This window comes from Eptatretus burgeri, chromosome 4 (assembly GCF_056783735.1).
Source record: "Eptatretus burgeri isolate ZD-2024b chromosome 4, Ebu_testis_v1, whole genome shotgun sequence".
NCBI lineage: Eukaryota > Metazoa > Chordata > Myxini > Myxiniformes > Myxinidae > Eptatretus > Eptatretus burgeri.
The window spans coordinates 61528571-61556231 of record NC_140964.1 but is presented as its reverse complement, the minus strand read 5'-3'; the positions used below and the strand labels follow the sequence as shown (position 1 = coordinate 61556231).

The 27661-nt window shown below is 42.5% G+C and overlaps 1 protein-coding gene and 1 pseudogene across 5 annotated transcripts in view; both read right to left on the bottom strand.

Annotated features, from left to right (window-relative positions):
* The window catches only part of LOC147028184 (trafficking kinesin-binding protein 1-like), a 65377-nt gene that overhangs the window by 235 nt on the left and 37481 nt on the right, over nucleotides 1-27661 (bottom strand). For all 5 annotated transcript variants that reach the window (XM_085878322.1, XM_085878321.1, XM_085878323.1 and 2 more), the window contains 2 exons: nucleotides 24463-24544; nucleotides 1-704 (listed from right to left, as the gene is read on the bottom strand). The exon at nucleotides 1-704 is cut by the window's left edge and continues 235 nt beyond it. In XM_085878322.1, coding sequence (XP_085734448.1) covers nucleotides 335-704; nucleotides 24463-24544 — 452 coding nt within the window. In that variant the 3' untranslated portion in view covers nucleotides 1-334. The remainder of the gene's footprint in view (nucleotides 705-24462; nucleotides 24545-27661) is intronic.
* Nucleotides 7324-7465, bottom strand: LOC147028185 (signal recognition particle RNA; annotated as a pseudogene).

The window sequence follows — 27661 nt, the reverse complement described above, 5'->3', positions numbered from 1 at the left end:
CATGAAAATTTACAATATGAAATGTGTAAATGACTCGATGCAGTAAACAGTGCACTATAATTACTTGTGACTGATGACACTTATCAAAAAATAATACAAATATTGTATCTATAAAAGTATACAGCAGTGAATAGCAAACCACACACAGTTCCTCACAATAACTTTACATTATCTGGGAATCTCTTCATCAGCCAAAGTTCATTATTCGGGCCATGCCGAATGATGACGTACTATGACATGATGGACTTTGATCGTGATTACTTATATCAGTCCGAATCGGCTCAGATTCACAAGTTCAGGAGCCACTGCAATGACCGAAGAAGAAGCTTTGTAACTAATTTCTCACTGGAGGTGGTTTATCATTGATACCTACCAGCCTTAATGAGTAAACGGCTGGTTGTGACATGAGAAAGAATTCATGGGATCTATATTCCAAAGGAAACCGTGTAAATGAGGCGTGAGGCCGCAAGGACTTCCACAAGGTACATAGGGGATGTCTGAGAGCATCAGCTTGTCCAACGTCATCCCGTATTTTGTCCATACCATGGAACCATGCACCTTGGTGTGGTGATTCGAGCATATTCAGGACACTGCTGAGGATTCCTGTTCCATCCCTGGAGCTAAAAGATGATCTGTTGGAATGTTTATGTTCATGAAGACTCATTTTGAGGTTTAAAGAAGCTTCGTTGTTGACCTGGGCAGTGCTTTGGGCAGATGAATAAAAGAAAAAGAAAATTAATGGAGACGTCATTGATATTGAGCGATCATGGACAATGGAATCAAATACAAAACCATCTTCAAAACATGACAAAAGTGGTCAAAATTAGAACAACTTTTGTGTTGGCTTCTGTGGCTGTTATTATTATATCTACTTATAATTGTTATATCAGTGCATTTAAGGTTCCATAAGACAGACTAGGTAAACACAACATGTAACTAGAAGGGTACTCGGCAGAGCACATACCTCCGCCATGCAATACCTGATCCAGTAGAACATATCGTGCCCAATATTTTTTTGAAATATCATGCTATATATCGTATTTGGCTCAATCTTTCAATGGTGAAGAATCACTTTTAAAATACAAGTAGCCATATCCGGATCTTCACCAAAATCGAATCAAATCGTCCTTGTCACACACCCAACCTGCCCACCAACTTTCATCTGAATGAGTGCACAACTTTTTGAGATATCGTGCACACAAACAAACAGACAAACAGACAGGGGTGAAAACATAACCTCCTTCCACCTTTGGTGGCAGAGGTAAAGACCTCCTCGTATAAATTTCCGATGAGGCCACAGTGAAATAAACTTATGTACAGGTATTACTCGATTTACAAAAGGGATGCATTCCTGGAGAAGGGAATATAAACCAATAAAAAAACCATAACTTGAACTGCTTTTCCCATTATTTGAAAGGTAAAAAATAGGGGCAATACCCTTGAGCGCTCACCTGGTAGTGGCTGGATAAGAAAACCAGGGAACCACTGGTAGGCGTGGATGACCCACAAAATATGTAATGGAGAAGAAAGTAAACACCTATCGATTGTTGATTTAAATGCAGTGAACATGCATTGGTACATCACGGGTGATGAAGGTTGTTGTCACCTTCAATCAAAATCGTGTGTGCAGTTTCTGAGAAGACAGCAAAAACCTATTTTGGATGGCAACCCCACTGTAGAACCTGTTGGAACCCGCTTTTCCTCATGTCGTGAACAAACTTTGGTACATCACAGCTGATGAAGGTTGAAGTGAAGTTTCATCGGAATTTTTTGTGTAGTTTCTGAGAAGAAAGCAAATACCTCTTTTGGGGAGGCAAACCCCCCCACCCCATAAACTCCCTCTATAGACCCCCTCAGAACCCGATTTTCTTATTGCCGTGAACAAACTTTGGTACATCACAGGTGATGAAGGTTGTGGTCAAATTTCGTCGGAATTGCAGAAATACTTTCGGAGAAGAAAGCAAATGGCGATTTTGGGGGGCAACCCCCTCGTACAACTGACATCCGTCCCATTGACCTCTGGATACCCACGTGTGTGTGTGTGTGTGTGTGTGTGTGTGTGTGTGTGTGTGTGTGTGTGTGTGTGTGTGTGTGTGTGTGTGTGTGTGTGTGTGTGTGTGTGTGTGTGTGTGTGTGTGTGTGTGTGTGCGCGCGCGCGCGTGTGCAATGGGGGGATGTTCTGATTTATGAACCCCAAACAAAGAATCATCAATTAAGCAGTCAGTCAGTAAATGCTTAACTTCTGCACAAAATAAATTTTGTTTGTGCATAGTTTCAGAGAAGAAATTGCACGTGTTTGTGGATGAACGGACTGATGGACAAATGACGCGCCATCCCATCAGCTTCCGGGAATTGCATTCCAGATGAGCGAAAAATATGGGATGTGTTCCTGACCACAAATTTTCAGCCTCCCTCACATAATCCTTTCTTTTCACAACACAAAAATATTATTACAAATAACATGAATAAAAACCTGAAATAAAAGACAATTGCATTAATAAATCCCACTTAATTTACATAATACGAGATTTTTGTTAGTTTGTCTGTCTGTGTCACCATTCTTCTCAGAGACGGACAAACGGATCTTCATCAAACTTTAAGGTGTTAATCAGTGAATGCCCGGGTGTGTTTTAAGCAAAAAAAAAGTTTTCAAAATTTTGAAAAAACAAGTTGGGTTTTTGGGGATTAAAAAAAAAAAATCTCAATGGTGCCGAAGCCTTTGTCGCTGCTATGTGAAAGGTAATATTGTTGCGAATCTGGAAGCCATGATCACACTCAACATTCAGGTCCTTTAGCTCAGATATTTCGCTATGTGTTTTAGAGCTTCCTTTCCCTTGTCTAATGGGTAAATCAATGTAAATGCACTGTGATTTGTTTTGGTAGTTAGGATTTCTTGTCATTTCAACTACAACAACAGCTGCGGACCACTCCAGCTCGGATTAGAAAAACAAGCAAAAGCCCTCAGCTCCCGGTGTCCTCCGCATGCTTACTCGGGGAGAGGTCAACTCGCACCCCCTGAACAACAAGCAAAAGCCTCAGCTCCCGGCATCCTCGGCGCACTTACGAGGGGAAAGGGCGAGCCCCCACCCACCGATGCACTGGGCAGCATACCGAGGGGGGAGGGGTCGAGCCACACATGGAGCGCATAAAAGGAGAGTCAGTGAATCGAAAAGGGGAAGGGAAAAAGGAGAAGAGAAAGTTCCTGTCGTTGTGGAAGGAGAAGTCCCTGTCGTCGTCATCTGATAGGTCTGGGCTGGTCGTGGTCGTCTGGAACGTCTTCTTCCTCCTTCTCCTTTGGAGCGTCGAGCTTGAGAGGGACCATCCGCCGAACAGAGTCGAGGTTTTGGTGGCCAGGACGGGCGCCGACTGAGTCAGCCGGAAGACCGCACAAGGCGGAAAGGTCCAATTTAGACCCTTACCTCCAGCTCACCTTCCCTCCGAGTTGGGGGTTTCAATAAAGGCGTCAGCCACCACTTCTTTTGGGTGTGTGTTTTGGGTTTTGGGTGTGTGTGTGTGTGTGTGTGTGTGTGTGTGTGTGTGTGTGTGTGTGTGTGTGTGTGTGTGTGTGTGTGTCCGTGGGTCCGTCTGATAGGTAATGAACTGTTAAGTGCTTTTCGCCTGTACATTGACTGCATTGCAATTCTCAATAGTCGGTTTAGCTCTGCTCTTATGTGCTTCCCTCATTCCCCACCTATTGTTTAAATAAACCCCCAATTGTTAAATGTTTTCAGCTCGTTCGTGTCCATTCTTGCATTGACTGAGCATGCCGCGTGCCAGGGAATTAGCTGGCCATTGCCGTTAGAACGGGACAATCGCGACCGACGGAACTGGGCGATCAAACCGCTCGGATCGTACACGGAACGAGCTCGCTAAGCCGCTCGTTCCGTACGGGTGCCGTCGAGGGTGTGAAGACTCGGTAGATCGCCACATGGTCTCTAGGTATTTTGAGATTTAGCGAATAACCCTGTACCACGTGGTGGAAATATTGACGCTTCACGGTCCATAACAAAGGACCCGTATTCTCCGGAGTTTTCCAGAAGTACGATCTGATTTCCGGGCGATCGGTCGAGCTGACTTGCGGCTCCATCTAGCAGTCGTGATCGCGGTCGACGCCCAGCCCTGCAACAATATTAAATGATCCCCAATCCCATTCCTGAATGGGTGTAGGAAAGTGTTATCGGCCCCCACAAAATAACTGGAAAAAAATTGATTTCTTCAAAGTGCAAACATGATGAGAATAGCACCTGGCAATGCTGGGTACCCCTGCAAGTGCTAAAGAAATATGAAATCCTTCAGCTTTTCAAGGATTCTGTACTCGCCATAAATGGGAAATGACGGTGAGTTTCTCGCCCTTCTCATTACGTTTTATTATGCTCATCTTCATGTTACAGCGTTACAACCAAGTGAGAACATTTTTCTCGGGCAGCAGTTGATCTTGAGGAAGTGACGGCCGATTTTAATTGATGGAGCACTTCATAATGAGGGGCACAAGATGGCGAACAAGGGTAGACTGACGCTGGATACGCATGGCTGTGACGATAGCGTACAACAAACGCATAGCTGTGAAATGGCTCACGAAAGGAGTGGAGAGCTGTTTGAAATTTCCTCCATAGTGCTTTAATGTACTGTACAGCATTTTAATTCTGTTGAAGCAAAAAATGCAAATGTCAATCGAAGAACATGCCGTAAAAAGTCAGTTTTGTTATGTTGAAAAAACGTAAATCAAGCATTCGTAAATTGAGAGTTACCTGGAATCCCATTTATAATATACCTCACATCTTGAGTGAAGAATAACTAATTAACATCTCATCAAAAAAAAAAAAAAAATATATATATATATATATATATACATACATACATACATACACACACACACACACACACACACACGTGCAGCCTTGAAACTGTTAGTTGCATCATTGGTTCGGGACACCACTGTCCCACTGATGTAGTGTCGCTATTATCAGTACACTGGTGTTCATTTCACCAACCTCAGGATGACAAGCTGAGTCAACCCCACATGTTGTTAATTCAGCAGCCAACAGGCCTTGAACTCAGGACTCAAGGATCACAAGCCAGCCACTTTAACGACGAAGCCAACACCAGGCTTCTCTTATCCTTACTATAATTCACAGACCAATGTTTGTGTGTTTGTTTGTCCCTCGACTCCCTCTACAGTTCTGGCCCAATTACATCCAGATTTGCTACAGAGGATCAGCATAACACCATTTAATGTATCGGGGTGTTTTTTATCTTTGCCGGTGGCTTGGGGAGGTGGTAAGTGGGAGGGGGGGGTGGGAGGTGGTAAGTGGGAGGGGGGGCGGGAGGTGGTAAGTGGGAGGGGGGCGGGAGGTGGTAAGTGGGAGGGGGGGCGGGAGGTGGTAAGTGGGAGGGGGGCGGGAGGGGGGGAGATGCAAATTATCTATATAAATGTGTATCGTGGAGCGCCGCCTCCAGATTTTTCCTGGTATTACAAGTCTCCACCACATACGGTATTCCTGTCCCCACGTTTTCCAGTGCTTTGAGGTGTTTTGAATTCTAAGCAGTGGGTATGTTTTTGCTTCATGCACATAACCCGGGTTATTTATGTTTCCTATAGAGCTGTCACTTGCCTACACACCACCCAAATAAAGGTGTGTATCAGAAGAAAATGTTGTATGCTTGGAACAAGATCGCCGGTAGGGCGACTACTCTGCATATATATATATATATATATATATATATATATATATATATATATATATATATATATATATATATATATATATATGCCAGTTTGTTTATGGGCTATGTATGCATGTATGTATGTATGGACTGCCTTCACCCCATTGGTTGGACAGCTGGCCCGACTCCACCCACAATTGTAACCTGAAATACAATACGTCCGCCATTTTGTAAGGATGTATAAGCCTCGGGAATATGGTGTCGGTCCATGGCCAATTGCAATTGAATTATCTGAGCTATATAATCACGATGTATTATATTTGCACATCAGCAGTATGCATGTTTTTGCTTCATGTACGTAACCCACGATATTTGTATTATTTACAGGAGTGATTGTGGTCGCCGTCTGTGGCCTACACATGACCTAAATAAAGGGATTAGCAATTTTTATAATAAATGAAGGTATATCTGCGTAATTTTAGCTTTAGTCTGAGTTTTGAAGGCCATCATAAGCATTATGCATGTTTTTGCTTGATGTATGTAATCTGGGTTGCATCGGACAATTGCCTCTGCATTGCCCACATAAAGGGATGAGCAATTTGTGGAATAAATGAAGGTTTTTGTGCTCAATTTCAGATTTACAATGAGTTTTCAAGGTTGACTAGTGTGAAAATATAGAAGGGTTGTCCATCATTTTGATAGGCTTTCCTGATAGTCTATATAATAATACACTTTTTCATCCATCTGTCTGTCAATCCATCAGTGTGCAACATTCCTTTCCACCCATTGGTTAGACAATCAGCCTGACTGCACACACAATTGTCCTCTGAAAAATCACACTGCCTCCATGTTGGAATGGTAGCATTCACTACCGAACTTAACATCTGAGCCGGCTAAGTACCGAGTATCTGAGTACTGATACCCCCTCACACCCGGCACCTAAATGGTGGTTCAGACACTCACTGCGCCAGACACAGGGTGCTTTCTGTGTGGATGCTAATCATCCCGAACCTAATCTGTCCTTTAATGGTCGATTAATAACTAAAGCCATTTGTGATCAGGCAACTTGAATTACTCAGAGACCAAGTGACTTAATGTGCCTATAAGTCAAAGTGAAGTACATACATACATGGGGAGCATGCACCACAGCACGTCACTGCATCTACTTTCTGCCGCACTCAAGGGGCCTCCATCTGGCCATTCCCCATGCAGATCCCTGGCCCATCCCCATCTGTTAGGGATAGGACATTCCAGGCAACCACCCAAAGGGACCACCTCAGGTTAACGTAAGGAGACCATGTCTGGTGGACGACCCCTCAGCACCACCCAGACACAGTTTTGCGGAGTGAAGTGTTTTGTGGTGGCCAGAGTGCAAATCCTGCCATCAAACTCCTAGGGAAGGTAACAAACTGCAGCAGGACATCAACGGATGCAGTTGGTAGCAGATATGGATGGCCGTTGGCTCACAAGGAGTTCCTCTGCCCTTTGGCAGTTTTGTATTTAATCCTACTGGGTGTCCATGTCCATACAACCTCCACATCAGGGCAACCTGGTGAGGGGAGCCAGTTCAGTTGCTGACACTTGTCCATGAACTGGTGAGTATGGGTTTTACATGATACCCAAAGCATGTCACATATCTGATCTGGCCTGACTTGACAATCGGAGTTGGGTGCCACCATATAGGTCAGGCTGCTTTGTACTCTCAATTAGCACAGCACAATGCAGAGCTCCCATCCTCAAGTGATCCCCCAACCCCAGCCTCCAAGTAGCCAGATTACAGGCACACACCACTATGCCTAACATAATATACAATGTGGAGTATCAGTCAAATTGGCTAATTTCTCAATTTTTCTTTCCTTCATTCATAGACAAGTCGATTTGGAGTATAAGGCAAAGCAAAATCAATTACAGTAGTTAGCAAAACTGTCAGTCAGTCAGAACAATAGAGGTATTAATTTCACCCTGACACTCTCAACTACATCACCACTTATGGTCATGAATACGAATGAGATGTTTTGTGTATATTATTTGAAATGCTTTGTGGAATGACATTTCGGAAAAATTAGGAATGTAAATAGTTTTTCAATATGTTTATCATACAGAGGTACAGTATTTATAAACATAGGGGCCATACCCTTGGGCACAAACATGGTAGCAGCTGGATAAGATAACCAGGGAACCACTGGTAAGCATGGATGACTGACAAAATATGTAATGGAGAAGAAAGTGAATACCTCTGGATTTTCTTTTTTAATGCCATGAACAAACTTTGGTACATCATGGGTGATGAAGGCGGTGGCCAAGTTTTATCGGGAATTGTTTGTGTAGTTTCTGAGAAGAAAGCAAATACCTATTTTGGGGGCAATCCCCCCTCCCCCAATAGACCACTTTAGATCTCGAATTTCTAAATGTCATGAACATACTTTTGGTACATCATGGATGATGAAAGTTGTGGTCAAGCTTCATCGAAATTGTGTGTGTAGTTTCGGAGAAGAAAGCAAATACATATTTTGGGGTGCAACCCCCATTACACTCCCTTAGAGCCCGATTTTTCTGATTTCATGAACAAACTTTAGTAAATCACGGGTGATGAAGGTTGTTGTCAAGTTTCATAAGAATTGCATGGGTAGTTTATGAGAAGAAAGCAAATATAATACCTCTTTTGGGAGGCAACCCCAGCAGATCCCATTCGGGCCCAATTTTTTTCATGCCATGAACAAACTTTGGTACATACATGGTGATGAACGTTGTGGTAAAGTCTCATCGAACTCATATGTGTAGTTTCAGCGAAGTTGAAAGTATTTGTGGACAGACGGACGACGCGCCATTTCATAAACTCCCCGAAACTACGTTCCAAGTGACAGAATTATCAGAGCACATTACCTTTTATCGCAGTTCACAACTACTTAATAAACATAAACACTGGACATGTAATAATAAAAGCCCATTTTATCCATGAAAGAGCTTGATCACTGAGCACTGTCTCAATATGTTTGATCCGATCACAGTTCACTTCAGTACACCAAATAATCACTCAACATCAGTACATAATTCCACATCGTATTTCCCAAGCGCTCAGATCCCGCCATCTGGATGATGACTTCTCCGATCCAGATTCACCTCGCGGCTCATTCAATACCTCAATTCCAGATTCGCCGTACGACTGACCCGAAATCCTCATCAGGGCAGTGCCGTATCACTGCAGGCTTACCTGCCCCTGTGCCTTCCCAGCCCACAAATTATTCTCACAGTCTGCCTGAGATACGAAGGCCTGCCTCTCCCTCCCTGTAACCCCTTCCACTCGCCACGCCACACCCGTACCTCTCCCGTTCCGACAAGCAATCTTATCCCTCCATTTTGGTGAGTACCACTGCAAATTATAATGGCATATTTGCCAACATTGAAAGAAGAAAAGGTGGTCGGATGTGATGCGAGAGGGCGAAGCAACCGAGGTGAGAGAAGGACGTGTTGTTCGATCGATGACACATATAGTTTTGTGAAAGTGGTATTTTTTCCTATTATTGGGCAATAAAATTGGTAGTTTGTTGAAGTATACAAAAAGCGAGAGACTAAAGCCAGAAGCATTGGAGTTGGCAGCTATGTGGATGTGGAACTGTTCCTTTAATTGTCCTTTTGCGTTCTTTATTGATTTGTTTAATATATGTCTCTAACATGTCGTTAAGTGAGGTTAAAGTTAGGTTAGGTCAGGTCAGGTCAGGTCAGGTCAGGTATGGGCGCATGTGCCAGAACAGCGCGTCTTTCCACGTCGCACTTTCTCAGAACACATCCATGATATTAAGTGTAAACTTGCTGTCGTGTGTTGTAAATGACCAATTATACAATTCTCAAAAAAAAAACAAATGATATTTTGCAAATTTTTTTCATTGATGAAATTTCATGTCTTAAAGACGAAAACCAGAGATAAGTCGAGGCCCGGACTTCCAGGGAAAAGGGTATTGTCTTGTACGATGAAAATTACCGTAAACGGGAAGGGAGAACAAAGGACACAAAAGCATTTATTTACATTGTGAATAAACAGAGATATGCATCCCGGGTATCGGACAAAGATAAGTATACTGTACTTTAAAAGGTTTGAACGACGTCATATCGGACTAGGGCGACTTAAATCGACTAATGTTCCATAATGTATTAAAGACGTTATATCGAAACGACACATATCGACTCGACATAAATCGGTGACTTCATTATGCATTACAAAGAAGATAATTGGTTTTGGGTCGTTTATTGGCACAATTAGGCTCTTGAGAGTTGCAATTCCACGGGGTTTCCGCACATCTCGTGGGATTGTGAGTTGGACAGGCGATTCTGATGAGCCATGACATGTAGGAGTCATGCTGTTGCTGTTTCGATGGTGGTTTGTGTGTCTGATGTTTGGGGGGGGGTGCGGGGTGGGGTGGCGTGTTGTGGTGGGATGATCGGGAGGGGTTTTGAAGGCCTGGAGTGGGGAGGGGATTAAAGCCTGAGGGTTGAGAGGGCGATTGTTTGTGAGGGAGACCGTGGCACCAGAGAGGGGGGGGGTTGGATTTCAAGTCACATTTTACATTGCACGGATGTTCTGCAAGTCTCTGCTAGTTATATAATCATCTCGGCAAAATAGATTACAAAACCATTATTCATGAGATAGGAAAACACTCTATTAAAAAATCGTTTTACCTTTCGGCTAAATAACTTTGAGCAGTTTGGGAATGTATTGCTATGACATCATAGTGTTTTCTATTTCTCTGACATTTCTCAACATATAAAGAACGATGACGTCACATCAATACATGACCAATCTGTGCAGGCGATTCTCAATGTCCCCAACACTATGATGTCACAGCAATACATCAGCAACCTGCTCAGACATTTTTCAAGATGTATTGCAATACGTGTTGCGGTATTCCATATGTGCGTTTAGTACTGCTTGCCCAATTTTGGTGCCAAAATCGGCTCCTGCCGGCACATTCTGAACAAAAGAACCATTTTAGTCACTCTTTATAAAAACCACTCAAGTTCAGCTGCACTCTCAGCCTTCATTAGGCCTGGAGAGGTACCGCCGAGCCCTTATGGGCAATGTCAGGGGAAATTTATACGTCTGTTTACTGTGAGAAAAATTAGTGCTGCTGCGTACTCTCAAATTTCCATGCACGGAGCAGCAGCGCACGCAGCACGTGGTTGTAAATGATGCCTTAAAAATCCCGGAGCAGGTGAACACTCTGCTTCAGAGAGAGAGAATGATAGAGAGAATGAGAGAGAGAATGAGAGAGAATGAAATGAAAGGCATTTTCCCAAAGTGACACTTTTATCTTAAGGGTGTTTGCAATAACTACTCGAATGATGTGTCCCTGCTTCATGCAGCCGAAGCTAACGGTTTGAATTATGGAGGGAGGTTTACCACTGGAAGTGAATAAGGGAGATTAATGGTTCAACCTCATGAAGAATGTGTCCTGAAGGTTCCATGTACTTGCTGTTTCATTGTCAATTCCATTATTACTTTGAATGATCAAAATGTCACTTGATTGGAGTATTAGACCAGCCTCTTGCACTTTGCACTGCAGGATTGTTGTGAGCTTAAGAGGGTGCAACATCATGGATTGTACATTTTGTAAATCTTTTCTGGAACCACCACCACCAGCACTACTACTTGTTCTACTACTACTACGACTACAAATGGCTCCAATTTTCCAAATTTCTTATCGGATTTACTGGGGTAAGTTTTTGGCCTTAATATTTCACAAACGGCCTGACAATGCCTCACGTTCGACTGAAAGTGAAGAGGGTAAGAATTTGAAATTTGTCCAGGATGCTGGCCGCTGGGTACAACTCACCTACTCTTCCTGAAAGATACCGTGGGATCCAACAATGCCATCAGGCGAGACATCCGGCTTAACGTCCCTACGAGGGACGGAACACTTCGTGATTCGTGATGCAAGTGTAAAGTAGGGTTCAGAATTGAATCCAACTCAAAGGCAGGTGTGCTACCTCTGCACCTTCCTGTCTGAAAATCTGGGATATAATTTACATGACAGTGGTCTTGACATGCTGCTTCAGGAGTGAATTTAATATCTCTTTCTGTCTTTGTTTTCTCATCTGTTCAACCCCTTCAAAACGGAAATGTGCCATCTATACATTCGGTGTAATATGCGAACAAACTTCCAAGGACTTGTGAATGTTTTAAAACAGTACTGAACAGGCCTAGAGAAAGAGAGACCAGAAACAAAATCTTCTGGGAACAGGTGAGAAACTCGAGGTGTGAAAGAGGGGTTGTGCTAAAAAATTCTGGTCCACAACATCATCGGTCCAGTGTTGATTTCAGTAGAAACGGGTTAGTGGGTGAGGTTGCTGGGAGAGTTTAAGGAGAGTCGAGATCCATTGTGGAGCAAGCAGACAGCTGGCAGAATGTTGCCACTGTGTTGCATGCATGGTGGACAGTCCTCTTCTGGACTGTCGTTTGGGTGTTGCTGGTTTGTTGCCAAGTTTCCGAGGGACTGGATTCTTCACTGACTCTCCACTTGCACTTATGTAGACTGCATACAAACTGTGCGATGGAGTTTCCGAACCCTCACACTCCCTGCTTTACATTCAGAAGTCTTTTGAATCGGGAGACATTTCAGTCCCTCTTGGTGCCGTGAAAGAAACACTTGAAACCAAACTCGTGGTACAAAATGGATCCACCTGCTTCACTCCTTCGAGTACTGCATTGTGTAGGTGTGTATCTGTACATGTTGTGGTTTTGTGTGGAATGCACAAATATGTGTTGCGTTGATCTACAGGCATGACTTGGGCCGTGTACTTCAGTGTACCCGTGCTCCTGGTTTTGAGTGCAATATGTTGCGGCTAAAGATTTAGAAGGAACAATTAACCAATAATTTATTTTTTATATAACTCACTCGACCATTTTTCTTTTGACTCACACCTATCCCACAGGTAAAGTCCGATACACCTTAATATTTTAACTTACTTGCAAATTCGCAATGATTCCTGGTCCGTCCGACCCTACAGGAGTGGCCAAAGGCCTGTGTTTGTGATAACATCAAAAACGTCTCTTAAACAGTTCTAAATATCAAAACGTATGTTTTGGAAGGAGGATAAACTCTTCCTGCTCTTTACAAGTTGACAAAGCAGAAGTGTTTCTGATTTTCATCCCTACTCTTTAAAATAAATGGGGGAGGAGATATTGTAATCAGCTCCATCTGTCTGTCTGTCTGTCTGTCTGTCATGCTGTTATGCTATCTCCCCCTGAACGGTTTTGCAGAAATTCAACAAACTTGGTAGTTATGATCACCACATGTCAAGAAGGTGTGGTTAAAACATATTTATTGCTTCGTCTTTCACATAAAATAAGGATAAACGATGGTCCATCTCTGACACAATGATACCATGAGAGGAGATACAATCACATGATCAGATCAATGGGTATGAACGAAGCATTCACATATGCAGAGCAGGTGGAGGATGATTTATTGGCTTGTTGGGTAGATAATGGTAGCGGGTAGTATTTTTTAAGTGAATGAACCTTATTCATTCACTTGTAAAAAAAGAAAAACTCATAAAATTCCATATATCCCCGATTTCCTTTTCCTTGATATTTTAACGTGTTTGCAAAGCAATTTGAGATTTGGCTTCGAAATTAAAAGCACTCTATATAAGAAAGTAGCTGGGGTAGCTGGCATTGCCAGGTGCTGTTCTAATCCTGTTGGCATTTTGAAGAAATCAAATTTTGTTTCTTTTGCTTTTTGGTCGGGGCCTAAACACTTCCCTACATCCACGAATGAATGTGATCGGGGATCATTTAATTTTACCTTTCACATAGCTACAAAGGCTTAGGCATTATGGAGCAATGAAAAAAAGAAAAAGAGTCAAAATAATTGAACTTTTTTTTCAAAATATTTTTACAAATTTATTTTTGCGTAAAACACTCCCCTCCCCATGACTCATTGATGAACCTCTGATAGTTTGACAAAGACATCTCTTTGTCCATCTCTTAGAAAAATGGTGACGCGCGCGCGCACGCACGCACGCACGCACGCACACACACACACACACACACACACACACACACACACACACACACACACACACACACACACACACACACCTCTTGCAGTATAGATTGATTGATGGATTGATTCTCGATAGACAGCGGTATAAAACGAGGACAGGTGAGTTTTACCAAGTCTGCAAACCAATATTATAGAGAAACACTAAGGCAATTGTAAAGTCATCTTAGCTCATGAAAGCGAGTTCTTATTGAACAGGCTTATAATGGTGTGGAAGAGTTGCATCAGATGGACGTTTGGAAAGCTTTTGAGGCAGTTATTAGACATGCTGAGAACAAGTATGCCTGGTGTTGGCTTAATGGTTGGGGTGCTGGGCTTGGGATCCTTGGATCCTGAGTTCAAATCCCACTTGGCTGTTGAATTAATACCTGGTGGGGTTGACTCTGCCTGCCATCCTTCCAAGGTTGGCAAAATGAGTGCCAGCATGCTGGTATCCTGTGTTGGAGTGGCGACCCGTCCAGGATTGTGCCCAATAGCCAAGGAGACTACTGATGCAGCACCAATGCTCTGCATAGAGTATGGTCCCAATGGATGGATGGATGGATGGATAAGAGCAAGTGGAACGAAACAGTTATGAGGGTTGAATGCAACTCCTTTTCTGAAAGCTTCATGCACTGTTTGAACGGCAAGCTAACCCGGGCTATACTGCCTGAAACCTCCCCACGCACATCGTGTGAAGATAAACACGGTGGAAACATTATAGCGTCAATGGAAGAACAAAACGATGGAAACGATCTCCTAATGGACAATATATCCAGATGGTGTCAACAACAATCTTCATCCCTTCAAAACTTGTCGCCTGTCGTGTGAGATGACCTGTTTGGCAATTCGGTGCGGCAAATGGGAATGCAACACGGGCTGTATGGGCAAGACGTCCTTTTCCTGAATACTGATTCATCATATATCTGTTTCACGGAGTAGTTTTATCAGCACAACTGCCTCTGGTGTGAAGCTTTCATTGGCAAAGATTTTTCTACTGATATTAGGTGACAAGGTTATCCTTATAATTAGTGGGTCAGGAGAAGGTGCAATTCCAAGGAAAGCACATGGAGACCAATTATCCCTCTGTGGTCTTGATTTGACAAAGGACTCTCATGGGAGAAGTGGTGCGAGGCCATCAACTTGACAGCTGCGTATCAATCGAGGCAATAAGCGCTTACTTGAAAATATCTGGCAGGCAAAGTATTTGTCTGGAAAACATTTGGCAATCCCACTTGTCTGCGGCAAGAACCCTACCCCACAGTCAACACACAGCAGGCAGGCAAAGCCTCAAAAGTCAGCTGATTAAAAGGGCAGTAAAAAACAGCCACTGTTTGTACAAGAGTGTTGGTGCTGAGAAAGTTGACGGGAGGAGGGTCAGGGTGGAATGGAAGAAAGGTTGTGGAAATAGGGGATGATAATAAAAATAAAATTTGCCATTTAAGGTCAAGGTCAAGTGCAAAATCAAACAATTTATTGATTATGTACATTCATATTCATCGATTTAATTGGTGGTATTTTGGTATGTTTTCAAATTTTGGTATTGGTATGTTTTCAATAGCCTCCTCATCCCCTACCGCTACACTATGTATGATCTATAGTTTTGGTATGTTCTATAGTCATTCCCCTTCTCTTCATTTTATTCCTGTCCTAACTCTCCTGCATTCCTTCCCATATTCTTTAAAGGTTCTCTTCTCCTTCCACTCATCTTACACTCCCCCATATTTTTTCTCTTGTATGAGAAAAAATGGGCTGCATTTGAAATATTTTTTTCAGCGGTCTAGGTTTTCTCAACGGTTTTCATATGTTTTTTGCATGCTGAATTCAGAAATGTATCTAATTTCGCTCAATCAAGTCAAGTTTTTATACTATCTCAATTTTAAGGAAAAAAAAATAATCAAAATTTTGTTTTTTTAAAATTCAAAATCAGACTTACATTGACAGAAAATGTACAAACTATACATATAATGACACACAAGTACACTTAATGTGGAAGAAAGTGCCTTCTCAATTACTTTCATTTCAATTTCAGAAAAATATAGATAAATGGTTGTTTGTGGCAACACCCAACTTCAGTCGCTCCAGCAGTCGCTGTTTTCCTTCATCTTTTTAATGTTGAATTTCACATCAACGGTACTTGTGCGTCATTATATATATATATATATATATATATATATATATATATATATATATATATATATATATATATATATATATATATATATATATATATAGTTTGTACATTTTCTGGCAATGTAAGTCTGATTTTGAATTTAAAAAAGGCTAATTAAAAAACAAAAATTGATTTTTTTTTCCTTAAAATTGAGAGAGCATAAAAACTTGACCTTATTGAGCAAAATGAGATACATTTCTAAATTCAGCATGCAAAAAACATATAAGGGCTGTTGAGAAAACCTAGACCTCTAAAATGACGCAGACCAGTGAATTATCCTTCCTTTTCTCAATATACTGTATATCCACAATTCCTTTTTCATTAACTCCTATGTAATAAATAGATTGGCTATTTTAACTTACCTGCTTTGTTCGTTACAAAAACAAGCAAAACTAGAATTTCCACTTTATAACTGCTGGCAGTGATGATACCATGCTGCAGGTACCAAGACGGCCGGCATTGATGCAACACAGGATTGATGAGTTATGGACCGAGTAACACGCCACATTCAATCTATTTATTACGCAAGCACTAAGCAGTTAACCATTTTTTCCTGAAAACATAGTCGGTATCAATTGAATTGGTGTTGAAATAACTTGAACACAAAGTAATAAATGTTGACACCATGGGTGCAGATGGTAAAGCAGGATTCCCCTGAGTCTAATGAGGCCCCACACGTTTCTCTACAACACTGGATTCACAAGTTATGGACCGAGGAAATGGCCACGTTCCATCTATATATTAAGGACACAGTTGACTATTTTTCCTGGGGCCATCATCGGGGTCAAATGAAATACTACTCCTGTACCCTCAGATGCATGCAGGCGCTGCCAAGTGAGCCTTATGCAAAAAAAAAAAAATCTAAAAGTTCTCAGATTCAAATAATTAAATAATTCTAGCTGCCAGACCTTGTTGCTGATCAGATTGAAATTTAAAACATACATTCCCCAAATTTACAAGATCATAACTCTGAAGTTTGATGTTTACTGATGAAGCAGTTACAAAGAAAACATTATTTAATATTTTGCTTCAATCCAATATGGTGCCAAACCATGTGGCCAATCATGTTAAAATTTAAGATGTACATTCCTCATGTCTGCTTGATCATAATTGTGAAGTTTCACATTGAATGATGCAGAGGTTCCAGAGTAAACATTATTTGATATTTTTCCTTCAATAATACTCTTCCGACTAAACCATGTGACCTACGTCAAAAAGAGTAGGGAACTTTTTGTTCATCATGGATCGGTGGTCAGGTCAGGAATTGGAGCATGCGATGGAGCAGCGCGTCGCTGCGTCCACTTTCCGCCGGTACTCCAGGGGCCTCTGTCGAGCTATCCCCATCTCCTTGAGACATCGATCAATCTGCTGCAACCACGAGGAACGTGGTTGGCCCATTGGCCTCCTCCACTCATGAGGCTCCCTCGCTGAGAGAATTTGGTGAGCAGGATCAGTGTCAGGAAAACGAGCACATTTTTTTTTCATCATGCTCGGTAGGTCATGGCACGCTCAGTAGGTTACGCTGTGATAGGTATGTCATACTGTGGCATGCCCCATAGGTCGCGGCATGTTCGGTATGTCATGGCATGTCCGGAAGGTCGCGTGGGGGCATGCTCAGTACATTGAAACATGGTCGGTAGGTCACGTCGTGGCATGCGTGCTAGGTTGTGGCATGCTCGGTAGATGATGTGGTGGCATGCTCGCTATGTTGTGGCATACTCGGTCGATCATGTCGTGGCATGCTCGCTAGGTTGTGGCATGCTCGGTAGGTCACGGCATGCTCAGTGGGTCACGTCATGCTCGGTGGGTCACAGCATGCTCGATATGTCGTGGAATGATCGGTAGGTCGTGTTGTAGTATGCTTGTTAGGTCGCGGCATGCTCTGTCAGTCACGGCATGATTGGGATGTCTTGGCATGCTCGGAATGCCATGGTGTGATTGGAAGGTCATGCCTTGGCATGCTCGGTCGGTCACGGCATGCATGGTAGGTCATGGCATGCTCAGTCGGTCATGTTGTGGCATGCTCATTAGGTCACGGTATGATCGGTAGGTTGTGTCATGGTATGCTCGGTAGGTTGCGGCATGATCAGTAGGTCACGGTATAATTGGTGGATCACGCTACGGCATGCTTAGTAGATCGTGGCATGCTTTGTAGATCACGGTATGATCGGTAGGTCACGTCGTGGCATGGTTGGTTAGTCGCAGGATGATTTGTAGGTCTTGGCATGCAGGGTAGGTCACAGCATGCTCGGTATATCATGGAATGATTGGTGGGTCATGTCATGGCATGCCGGGTAGGTCGTATTGTGGCATGCTCAGTACATTGCAACATGCTCAGTACATTGCAACATGCTCGGTATGTCATGTCGTGGCATGCTCGCTAGGTTGTGGCATACTCGGTCGATCATGTGGTGGCATGCTCACTAGGTTGTGGCATATTCGGTCGATCATGTCGTGGCATGCTCACTAGGTTGTGGCATACTCGGTCAATCATGTCATGGCATGCTCACTAGGTTGTGGCATACTCGGTCGATCATGTGGTGGCATGCTCACTCGGTCATGTCGTGGCATGCTCACTAGGTTGTGGCATGCTCGGTAAGTCACGGCATGCTCGGTATGTCGCGGAATGATCGGTAGGTCGCGTTGTAGTATGCTTGTTAGGTCGCAGCATGCTGCGCAAGTCACGGAATGATTGGTCGGTCTTGGCATGCTCAGAACGCCATGGTGTGATCGGAAGGTCATGTCGTGGCATGCTCGGTTGGTCACGGCATGCACGGTCGATCATGGCATGCTCAGTAGGTCATGGTATGCTCAGTCGGTCATGTTGTGGCATGCTCAGTAGGTCACGGTATGCTCAGTCGGTCATGTTGTGGCATGCTCAGTAGGTCACGGTATGATCGATAGGTTGTTTCATGGTATGCTCGGTAGGTCGCAAAATATTAGGTAGGTCGCAAGATGCTAGGTATGTTGCGACATGCTGAGTAGTTCACATTCTGTTCGATATGTTCGGTAAGACCGGCCTGATTGGAAGGTCGTGGCGTGGTCAGTAGACAATGCGATTCCTCAGGTTATCAGTAGACAGGTTATCAGGTTATCAGGCGTGGTCAGGTTATCAGGTTATCAGGCGTGCTCAGGTTATCAGGCGTGGTCAGTAGACAATGCGATTCCTCAGATTCCTCAGGTATCGCCAGGTTATCCGAAGGCAAACATGAGCACATCTGTTCATACAAATGTACATTTACACGAGGGACAATAATGAGATTTCAAACTGCCGGTTCATGGTCACGTGGATGCAAGTTTCTCTTTACAAATGAGTATTTTATTTTGTGACCATGAATGTCATTAAACCCTGATCCGTGTTCACATCTAGGAAGGAACCAACCAACGCGCATCCAGGGTATTTAACGAGTTGATTAAAAAAAAAAATCATCCAAATGTTTTTAATTGTTATTAATCCAAGTGAGTGGTGAAACGACCTTTTGTGACTGTTTATCTGCTCCAAGTGCTCGTCTGGTAATGGTTCAAATAATTACAAGTAGCCTTTCGACAGTTACTTAACATTCAGATAAAGGTCATTTGGTTCTTCAAGCCCGTGCCATATCCATAACCGACACATTTGCTGTTGACACAAATCATCCGGCTCACTGCAGTAGAGAAATTTGGTCAAGGGTACTGCACACAATGACTTACCCTTTTCTTATGATGTCGTGGGATATTTGGCCGGCTTTACATCTCCGTGTGAAGTATGTCGTGCTCCGTGTGCAGCCTATCTGCTGGCACCGATTCGGAAGGGAAGTTTTATTTTTGGATCCTCGTGGAGGATCACAAAGTCTTACTCACGTTGTTGTTCTTCATCTTCTTCTTGTGGACCTTTTTTGTTTCACAGCCTACAGTTTTCATCGAAACTTCCTGAAACTTGGCATATATATGTAAAAATACTCTGCGCAGACAGTAACCATCTCCGAGTTTGAAAATTGCTCCTAGAAAAAAAGTTATGACATGAAAATATCTCCGCTAATGTAAATCGTCTAAAAAATTATCTCCGAAACTCGGCAAGCTTTTTCAATTCTGTTTGCAGGAATCGAACAGGGCATTAGCAGAGATGAATTACCGCACATATGATACATCACTATGACGTCATATCAATTTTTATGACGTCATTGCTATTTTTTGACATTTTTTGTTTCACAACCCAGAGTTTTCATCGGATCTATGTGAAACTTGCCATATATATGCAGAAAGCCCACGCACAGGCAGTAACCATCTCCGATTTTGGAAATTCGTCCTAGAAAAAAAGTTGACGTCATAATATCGCCGCTAATGGAAATCGCCTATACCATTATCTCCGAAACTGGGCAAGCTGTTTGAATTTTGTTTGCGGGAATCAAGCCGGGCATTAGCACAGATAATTTATCGCAAACCTGATACATCACAATGACGTCATATTCGTTTTTATGACGTCATCATTAAGAGGACGAGGATCTTAGCTCATTTGAGCTTGTTTTTAAATTAATTCCAAATCTGGGGATTGAAACCATAAGTCATACTCGTGTCTTATTGTGAAGGCTATTTGGATAATATATGTACAATTGCCACCACTATAGCCAGAGGACACTGCAGACAAAAATCCAGCACCTTTATTGATATACAGAAGTGAGCAATAAAATATGCCAATTGCTTGACTATAAAGCCAAATGGTCTTTGTCCGATAGAATAGTGCAGAGGTACCACACTTACCTCTGAGTTGTACAGTCTGGGTTAGATTCCCACCACGACTATATACCGTCGGATTGGTGTTTCCCAGGCAGGGCATTGCATCATAATGTACGTTGTTGCTCGAATGGACGATAAACCGGGCATCCCGTCTGCTCGCAATTGTTGGTGTTGTTAAAGATCCCACGGTGTGTTTTATGAATAGCAGGTGAGTTATCGCCTGCACCCTGGATGAATTAATTTCTGCGCAAATCGTTTGCATTCGTACATCACACCTGTCCAGCCAGTTCATGAAAGACTTGGGCAAAACACTTTCCCCAGCCGACCCCACAAGTATGTGGCAATAATTGGAGCTATTAAAATAGTTGTAGTCATAGTACGTTTCACTCCTTTCTGTCTGTTTGTTTATGTACAGGACATCTCAAAACGTTAAAGATGGATCAGAAAGCTTAAATATCAATATTTTCTACTATTCAGAAGCAAAAAAAAACTTTCCCTTGCCGAGCCCAGAAAAAAGTGGAAATAATTGGTGCCGTTAAAGTAGAAGTAGTAGTAGTAGTAGTAGTACTAACAGTAGTAGTCAGCAGAAACTAGCTTAAATGTCGATGTTTGCAACTATTTCGGTTAAACCCTTGCATTTGATGAAATTTACAATGTTTTCGGTTCTTCAGATATTGAAATCGATTACTGATAATTAATACACGTGATCTGCTGCTTGTTCTGTGAATTGATTTGATTATTACCCGAGCGTGTAGCACAAAGCGGGGTTCAGCAATTGGTTCACTCTGTCAGTATGTCAGGCCATCTATATTATTGGAAACTACTGAATTTCAATTGAATTATATATTTTGAACACCGTAGAACACAAATCTGCCCAGAAATCGGAACATGAACCTGCAGTTTAGCAATACTTTGGCTTTGAATTCAGCAAATTGTATATAATCACGTCCCGAGTGCATGCATACAGAATGTTAAAACAAATCAGTCTGTCTGCCATAACAGTCAAACAAAATTGAAAATCACTCCAAACAGGAAACTTCTGTTTATAAGGACGTCATAAAGGACACAAACAGGGACAAATAAATAATTTAATGTGTTAAATAAGTGGTGTAAAAGAGGGTGCGTCAATGGCGGTAAACTTCCAACTCATTGGTTTGTTTTGTTTTTTTCTACTGCCTCTAAAACTCCTATTTTATTTCACTTGGATTATATATTTGAACACCCTAGAACATAAATCGCCTTGTTTGCAGAGCCAAAAACTCTCAGTTTAGTAGTACTTGGGCAAAATATTACGCTGTTTCGACCAATCAAATTTAATGTACACTCTGAGGGTGGAGTAACAGCAAGATTCAGACTAAATGGCAGCACCTAGCGATGTAACGACAGAGTTAACTTTGTCCAAAAGATCTGTTTGTTTCATCCATCTTTTACTCAATGATCGTTCAAAAATCGTCAGTTTCTCCGAGAAGAGCTGGCAGAAGGTTCAGCTCTGAACTGTTCAATTTAACCCATCGGCTTTGTATGGTTACCATCACGCCTGTAATTTAAAGTTCAAAAACAAAGCTTGTATAGATTGTGCTCGGACATGCAAAACAAGAGTTGAAAAGACCCTTCCCGTGTCCTTTTTCTCAAGACTGAGTAGGATAAAGTGTTTCATGAACTCTAGTTACCTCCGCCACCGAAGGTAAAGGAGGTTATGTTTTCACCTTTCTCGCTCTCTCGCTCTCTCTCGTCTGTTTGTTTGTGTGCAGGACATTTTAAAAGGTTGTGGACGGATCCGGATTAAATATTGTGGACAGGTTTGGTGTGCAACATGGACAAAGTGATTCGATTTTGATGAAGATCCGAATCCGGATCGGGATCTGATAATTACCGCCGAAACCGAAGGTGGAAGGAGGTTATATTTTCACTCCTTTCTGTCTGTTTGTTTATGTACAGGACATCTCAAAACGTTGAAGACGGATTTGGATGAAATTTGGTAGGTAGGTTGGGTGTGTGACAAGGACGAACGGATTCGATTTTGGTGAAGATGCGAATCCGGATCCGGCTACGACAATTTTTTGAGTGATTCTTCACCATTGAAAGATCGGGCCAAAAACGAGATATAGCAGGATATCTCAAAAAGTTGTGGACGGATTCGGACATAACTTGGTGGACACATTGGTTGTGTGACAAGGAAGAACTGATTCAATTTTGGTGAAGATCCTGATCTGGATCTGATAATTTGTTAAGTGATTCTTCACCATTGAGAGATCGGGCTCAAAAACAATAGATAGCATGATATTTGCCTCCGCCACCGAAGTTGAAGGAGGTTATGTTTTCACCCTTTTCTGTCTGTCTTTTTGTGTACAGGATATCTCCAAAAGTTGAAGACATATTCAGACGAAACTTGGTGGACAGGTTAGGTGTGGCGCAAGGAGGAATTCATCTGAATTTGGTGAAGATTAAAATCTGTATCTGGATACGATAATTATTTAATTTTAAAAGTGATTCTTCACCATTGAGAGATAGGGCCAAAAACATTATAGTACTGTATAGCATGATATTTCAAAAATGTATTGGGCCCAATTTGTTCTCATGGATCAGGCATTACGGGGCGGAGGTATGAGCTCTACCGAGTGCCCTTCTCGTTATTGATGCATTTCTGAAAGAATGGATTCATACATAAATTAATATGAAACTTGGTGGTTCGAAAGTGAACCGATGTATCTCATTCACTATCACGTGACCACATTGAAGGTGTCACCCAGGTTTTTCAAGAATATTTCTTCAATGCACAAGGAGTTCTTCATGAAGATAAATAAACATGATCCAAGTGTGAGACAATTGAGCAATTGGATCAGCGTCACAAACGTTTTCTTTTTTAAGATTTGATTCCTGTCAAAATCCAATTCCTTAATGAACTACCCATCTGGAGGTGGGAGGTGATTGGTTGCCGCATCGGAGTGGACATTATTTAATCCACCTCTATTGCGTAAAATGTGGACAGAAGTTGGTGTTCATACATTGTAGTTGGTGTCATACATTGTACCTTGGCCAGATATTGTGAATACACCAAGATGATAATTAATGAAATGGAATGTGTGTTAGGCCTGAATAATGTTATGTTTGTGGGGTAGATGGAGGAATTTCATTGGAAAGATATGATTGTGTAGAGTAGCTTGGTCCATGGACGTGTAGGAGACATCTCGATGTAAATTCAGTGGGGAAACTGTGAATTTAAGTGTTACATGTCACCACACAGAGGGTGGTGCAGTGTTAATTAGGTAGGGATTAAGGATCATTTCCCCCAGTATGTAATTGCCCCCAGAGAGCGGCTGCGCGCCATTTTGGGCACATTTTCCCATGCAATGACAAAGCGGTTTGGTGACCTTTAAGCAACCGAAAATCACTTCTGGACAGGAGCTAAGTGCTGGGAGAAAGGGACGATTTTTCCTTTATTTTATCTGTCCCCGTTCTGTATTTAAGTCTGTGTGGAGGCACCTCCAAATTAGATTTAATTTACCTCACATTTCATTATTATCCCGTTTTGAATTATTACCATTGTAAATATTTGATTTATTTTCATTAAACCCTGTATTTATTGAAGTTTCTTGTGTCTGTCTATTTGTCGTGGGTTTGAGATAAACCCCCTTGTGCTGTGCTTCCACCTGTTCCTTCCATTATGTGCATTTGCCACCCCCCATCCCCCAAGCGCCATAATCTCCGAGAATCTCGGCTGTAAGCCTCCAAGGGAAATCATTTGGCCATCCGTCCAGGTAGGGGCTAACCCAACGGACACGGCAATAATACGACTCGTATTTCTATTTTAAAAACTTGATCACATTAAATGAGTTTCATGAACTTGGGAAGAAAGACAAAGAAGATTCTGACCTGATGAGACATGATGCCGTTTTGAGTATAAAATCCACGACGTCATCACCTCTTGTGCTGGCCGAGATGAGGCCATCTTTTTCTGCAAAGCCGCAAAATGAAAAACAAATAAAAATGCAAAAGAACAGTGAAATAACCGTATCCAGCCCTGACCATGAAAACATCAAATATTATGATGTGGAATTATCACTTTAGGTCAACGAAAAGGACATTGATGTATAAATCAACATTGTATTTCACATGTCATGTCAAAACTTAAAATAATTTTTAATGTGGAAAACAAAAAAGCCATCTATTTATTATGTACATAAGAGGAAAAGTGTGTGTGTGTGTGTGTGTGTGTGTGTGTGTGTGTGTGTGTGTGTGTGTGTGTGTGTGTGTGTGTGTGTGTGTGTGTGTGTGTGTGTGTGTGTGTGTGTGTGTGTGATCATAAAACGAACATAGGTAGGGAATAGAAGAAGGGAAAAGAAGGGGGTGTCAATGGAGCATGTTTGGAACAAGACCCGAGGGAGGGTCAGGAGCTTAGGAAATAACCAATATTTGAGTATGTATTAAATAGATGGTTCCTTGATAACATTTGTTGAATGGTTACACTGAACAACAAAGAATTTTTACTGGAGATGTGTAAAGTGATTTAGACTAATTTGGGTACGCTGATTTCAAAAATCATAACCGTTTTGCTGTATCACGTCAGGATTTTCAGTAACAGAAATATTCCCATTGCCTAGAAGTCAGGATTTCAATGAAATTTACAAAAATTCATTTATTCATTTATTTCATCATGAATGCTTCAAAATTATAGAAATTACAGAAAAACTCCACTAGAATGTAATTAAAAATGCTTTAGGCATTTGGCTTTGCGTTTGTGCTGCTCTGTGTCAGTTTCACGATGCAGGAACCAGCAGAAATCGCCCATCATGTTCGGGTTGTGCCGCCCTTGGTAACGCGTCTCCATGAGTGAAATCTCTTGGTGGAATCGCTCGCCGTGCTCGTCCGAGACTGCTCCCAAGTTGTCAGGGAAGAAGTTCAGGTGCTGGTGTAGGAAATGGATTTTCAGGGACATCCTGGAGCCAAGTTTCCTGAAGGACTCCAGCAGCTGCTGCACTATTTCTTCATAGTTGTCCGCGCGCTCGTTCCCCAAGAAGTTGTCCGTCACAGCTTTGAAGCTCCTCCACGCTGCCAGCTCTTTGGGGTTTAGAGTTGTCGGAAAAGTTTCGTCCTTCATAATCTGTCGGATTTGCGGTCCAACAAAGACACCAGCCTTGATCTTGGCCTCCGACAAGGTGTTGCCAAACTTTTCCTTGAGGTATAAAAACCCACGCCCATTCAGATCCATTGCCCGTACAAAACTTTTCATCAAGCCGAGCTTTATGTGGAGTGGTGGAAGGAAAACCTTGGCTGGGTCGACAAGGGTGACATGCTTCACGTTGTGTCGACCAGGTACATGCTCTTTTCGCTCTTCCCAATCTTTCTTCGTCCAGTGATTCTTGTCATCTCTGCTATCCCAGAGACAAAGGAATCACATGTATTTCGTGTAGCCTGACTGCAGCCCTAACAACAGCGCCACCACTTTCAAGTCTCCGCAGATGTGCCAGTTGAAGTCATTGTACTTGATGGAATCAAGCAGCTGCCGCATAGTCTCATAGGTCTCTGTCATGCCGAACGCGTGAGCCAGTGGGACTGATGGTTTCTCGTTGCCATTGTGGAGCAAAACAGCCTTCAAGCTGTTCTTCCCCGAGTCGATGAAGAGGCGCCAGTCTGCAGGATCGTGATCACACCCAAGTTCTTTCAACAGACCGTTGATGTCACTGCAGAATGTCATCGTGTCTTCCATCTCAAAGAACTCAGCCATGTCTCTGTGACGTGCTCTGAACAAGGATATCTTGGTGTTAGGTTCAAGTAGATTCCACTGCTGCAGCCTTGATCCAAGCAGCTCTGCCTTCGCCGTTGAACGCGAGAGATCTCTTACAAGATCATTTAAGTCTCCCTGGTTCAGAAGGTGTGATTCTTGAGTGTCGGGTTCAAAAGGTTCATCATCACCATCCTCTTCACCACTGCTTACAGCTATGTTCTGATCAGCTGGAGGTGTTGGAACGGGGTTCTCGTCATCATGAGGCACAGGTTTACGAGCAGAGACGCAGTCAGCGTACTTGATGTGACCTTTATTCTTCTTGTTGAAGCCGGCGATGCTTGTGCAGCAGAAATAACAATTATCATGATGATTCTGCGGCTCACGCCATATCATGGGCACCGCAAATGGCATGCTCGCGCGCTTGCCCACCAACCACTGAGTCAAGGTTGTGTGACAGCTTGTGCAGCAGATGTGTGGTGCCCAGCTCTGTTCTTGGTCCCCCACCTTACACCCGAAGTAGTGAAAGTAGGCGGCCTTCATTTTCACTGCTGTAGATATACTTCGCTGTTGATCTTTTTTGGTATACCGACCACAGACATAACAGAAGTTGTCAGGATGATTGGTACAGGAACGCCTACTCATCTTTATCTGAAAGAAAGAAATATAACACAAGTTAACAACAATTGTACGAAATAGACATGTTAAAGACGTATGTAAATTTCATTGAAATCCTGACTTCTAGGCAATGGGAATATTTATGTTCCTGAAAATCCTGACGTGATACAGCAAAACGGTTATGATTTTTAAATCAGCGTACCCAAATTAGTCTTAATCACTTTACACATCTCCAGTAATAAAAAATTTTTGAAATTTGTTGTTCAGTGTTATCAAAAGCTTGGTTTTGGCTTAGTGGTTAGGGTGGTTGGCTTGGAATCTTAAGATCTTGAGTTTGAGCCCCGTTGGCCGCTGAATTCAACACCAGGTGGGATTGACAGCCTGTCATCCTTCGATGGTCGGTGAAATGAGTACCAGTGTACTGGTATCGGGGCACAGCATCAGCGGCATAGTCACACCCCAACAAAATGATAGCTACCCAGCAGCCAAGCTGCCATACGCAAGAAGAAGTGGTTGTCGTTATTATTGAAACAAGAAACTGTGAACAGTCAGAGAAAGTAAAGAGCAAGAAAGCATGAAAAAAATAATAATAAAACTTCAAACAAAGCATGAAGGTAAAAGCAGAAGAAAAAGAACACAAACTTATTAGTTCTACAAAGCTGTAAATGAGGCCATTCAACAACAATAGACATCAAACATGGCTAACAGTGTGTGTTTTGTTAGCACCATGCA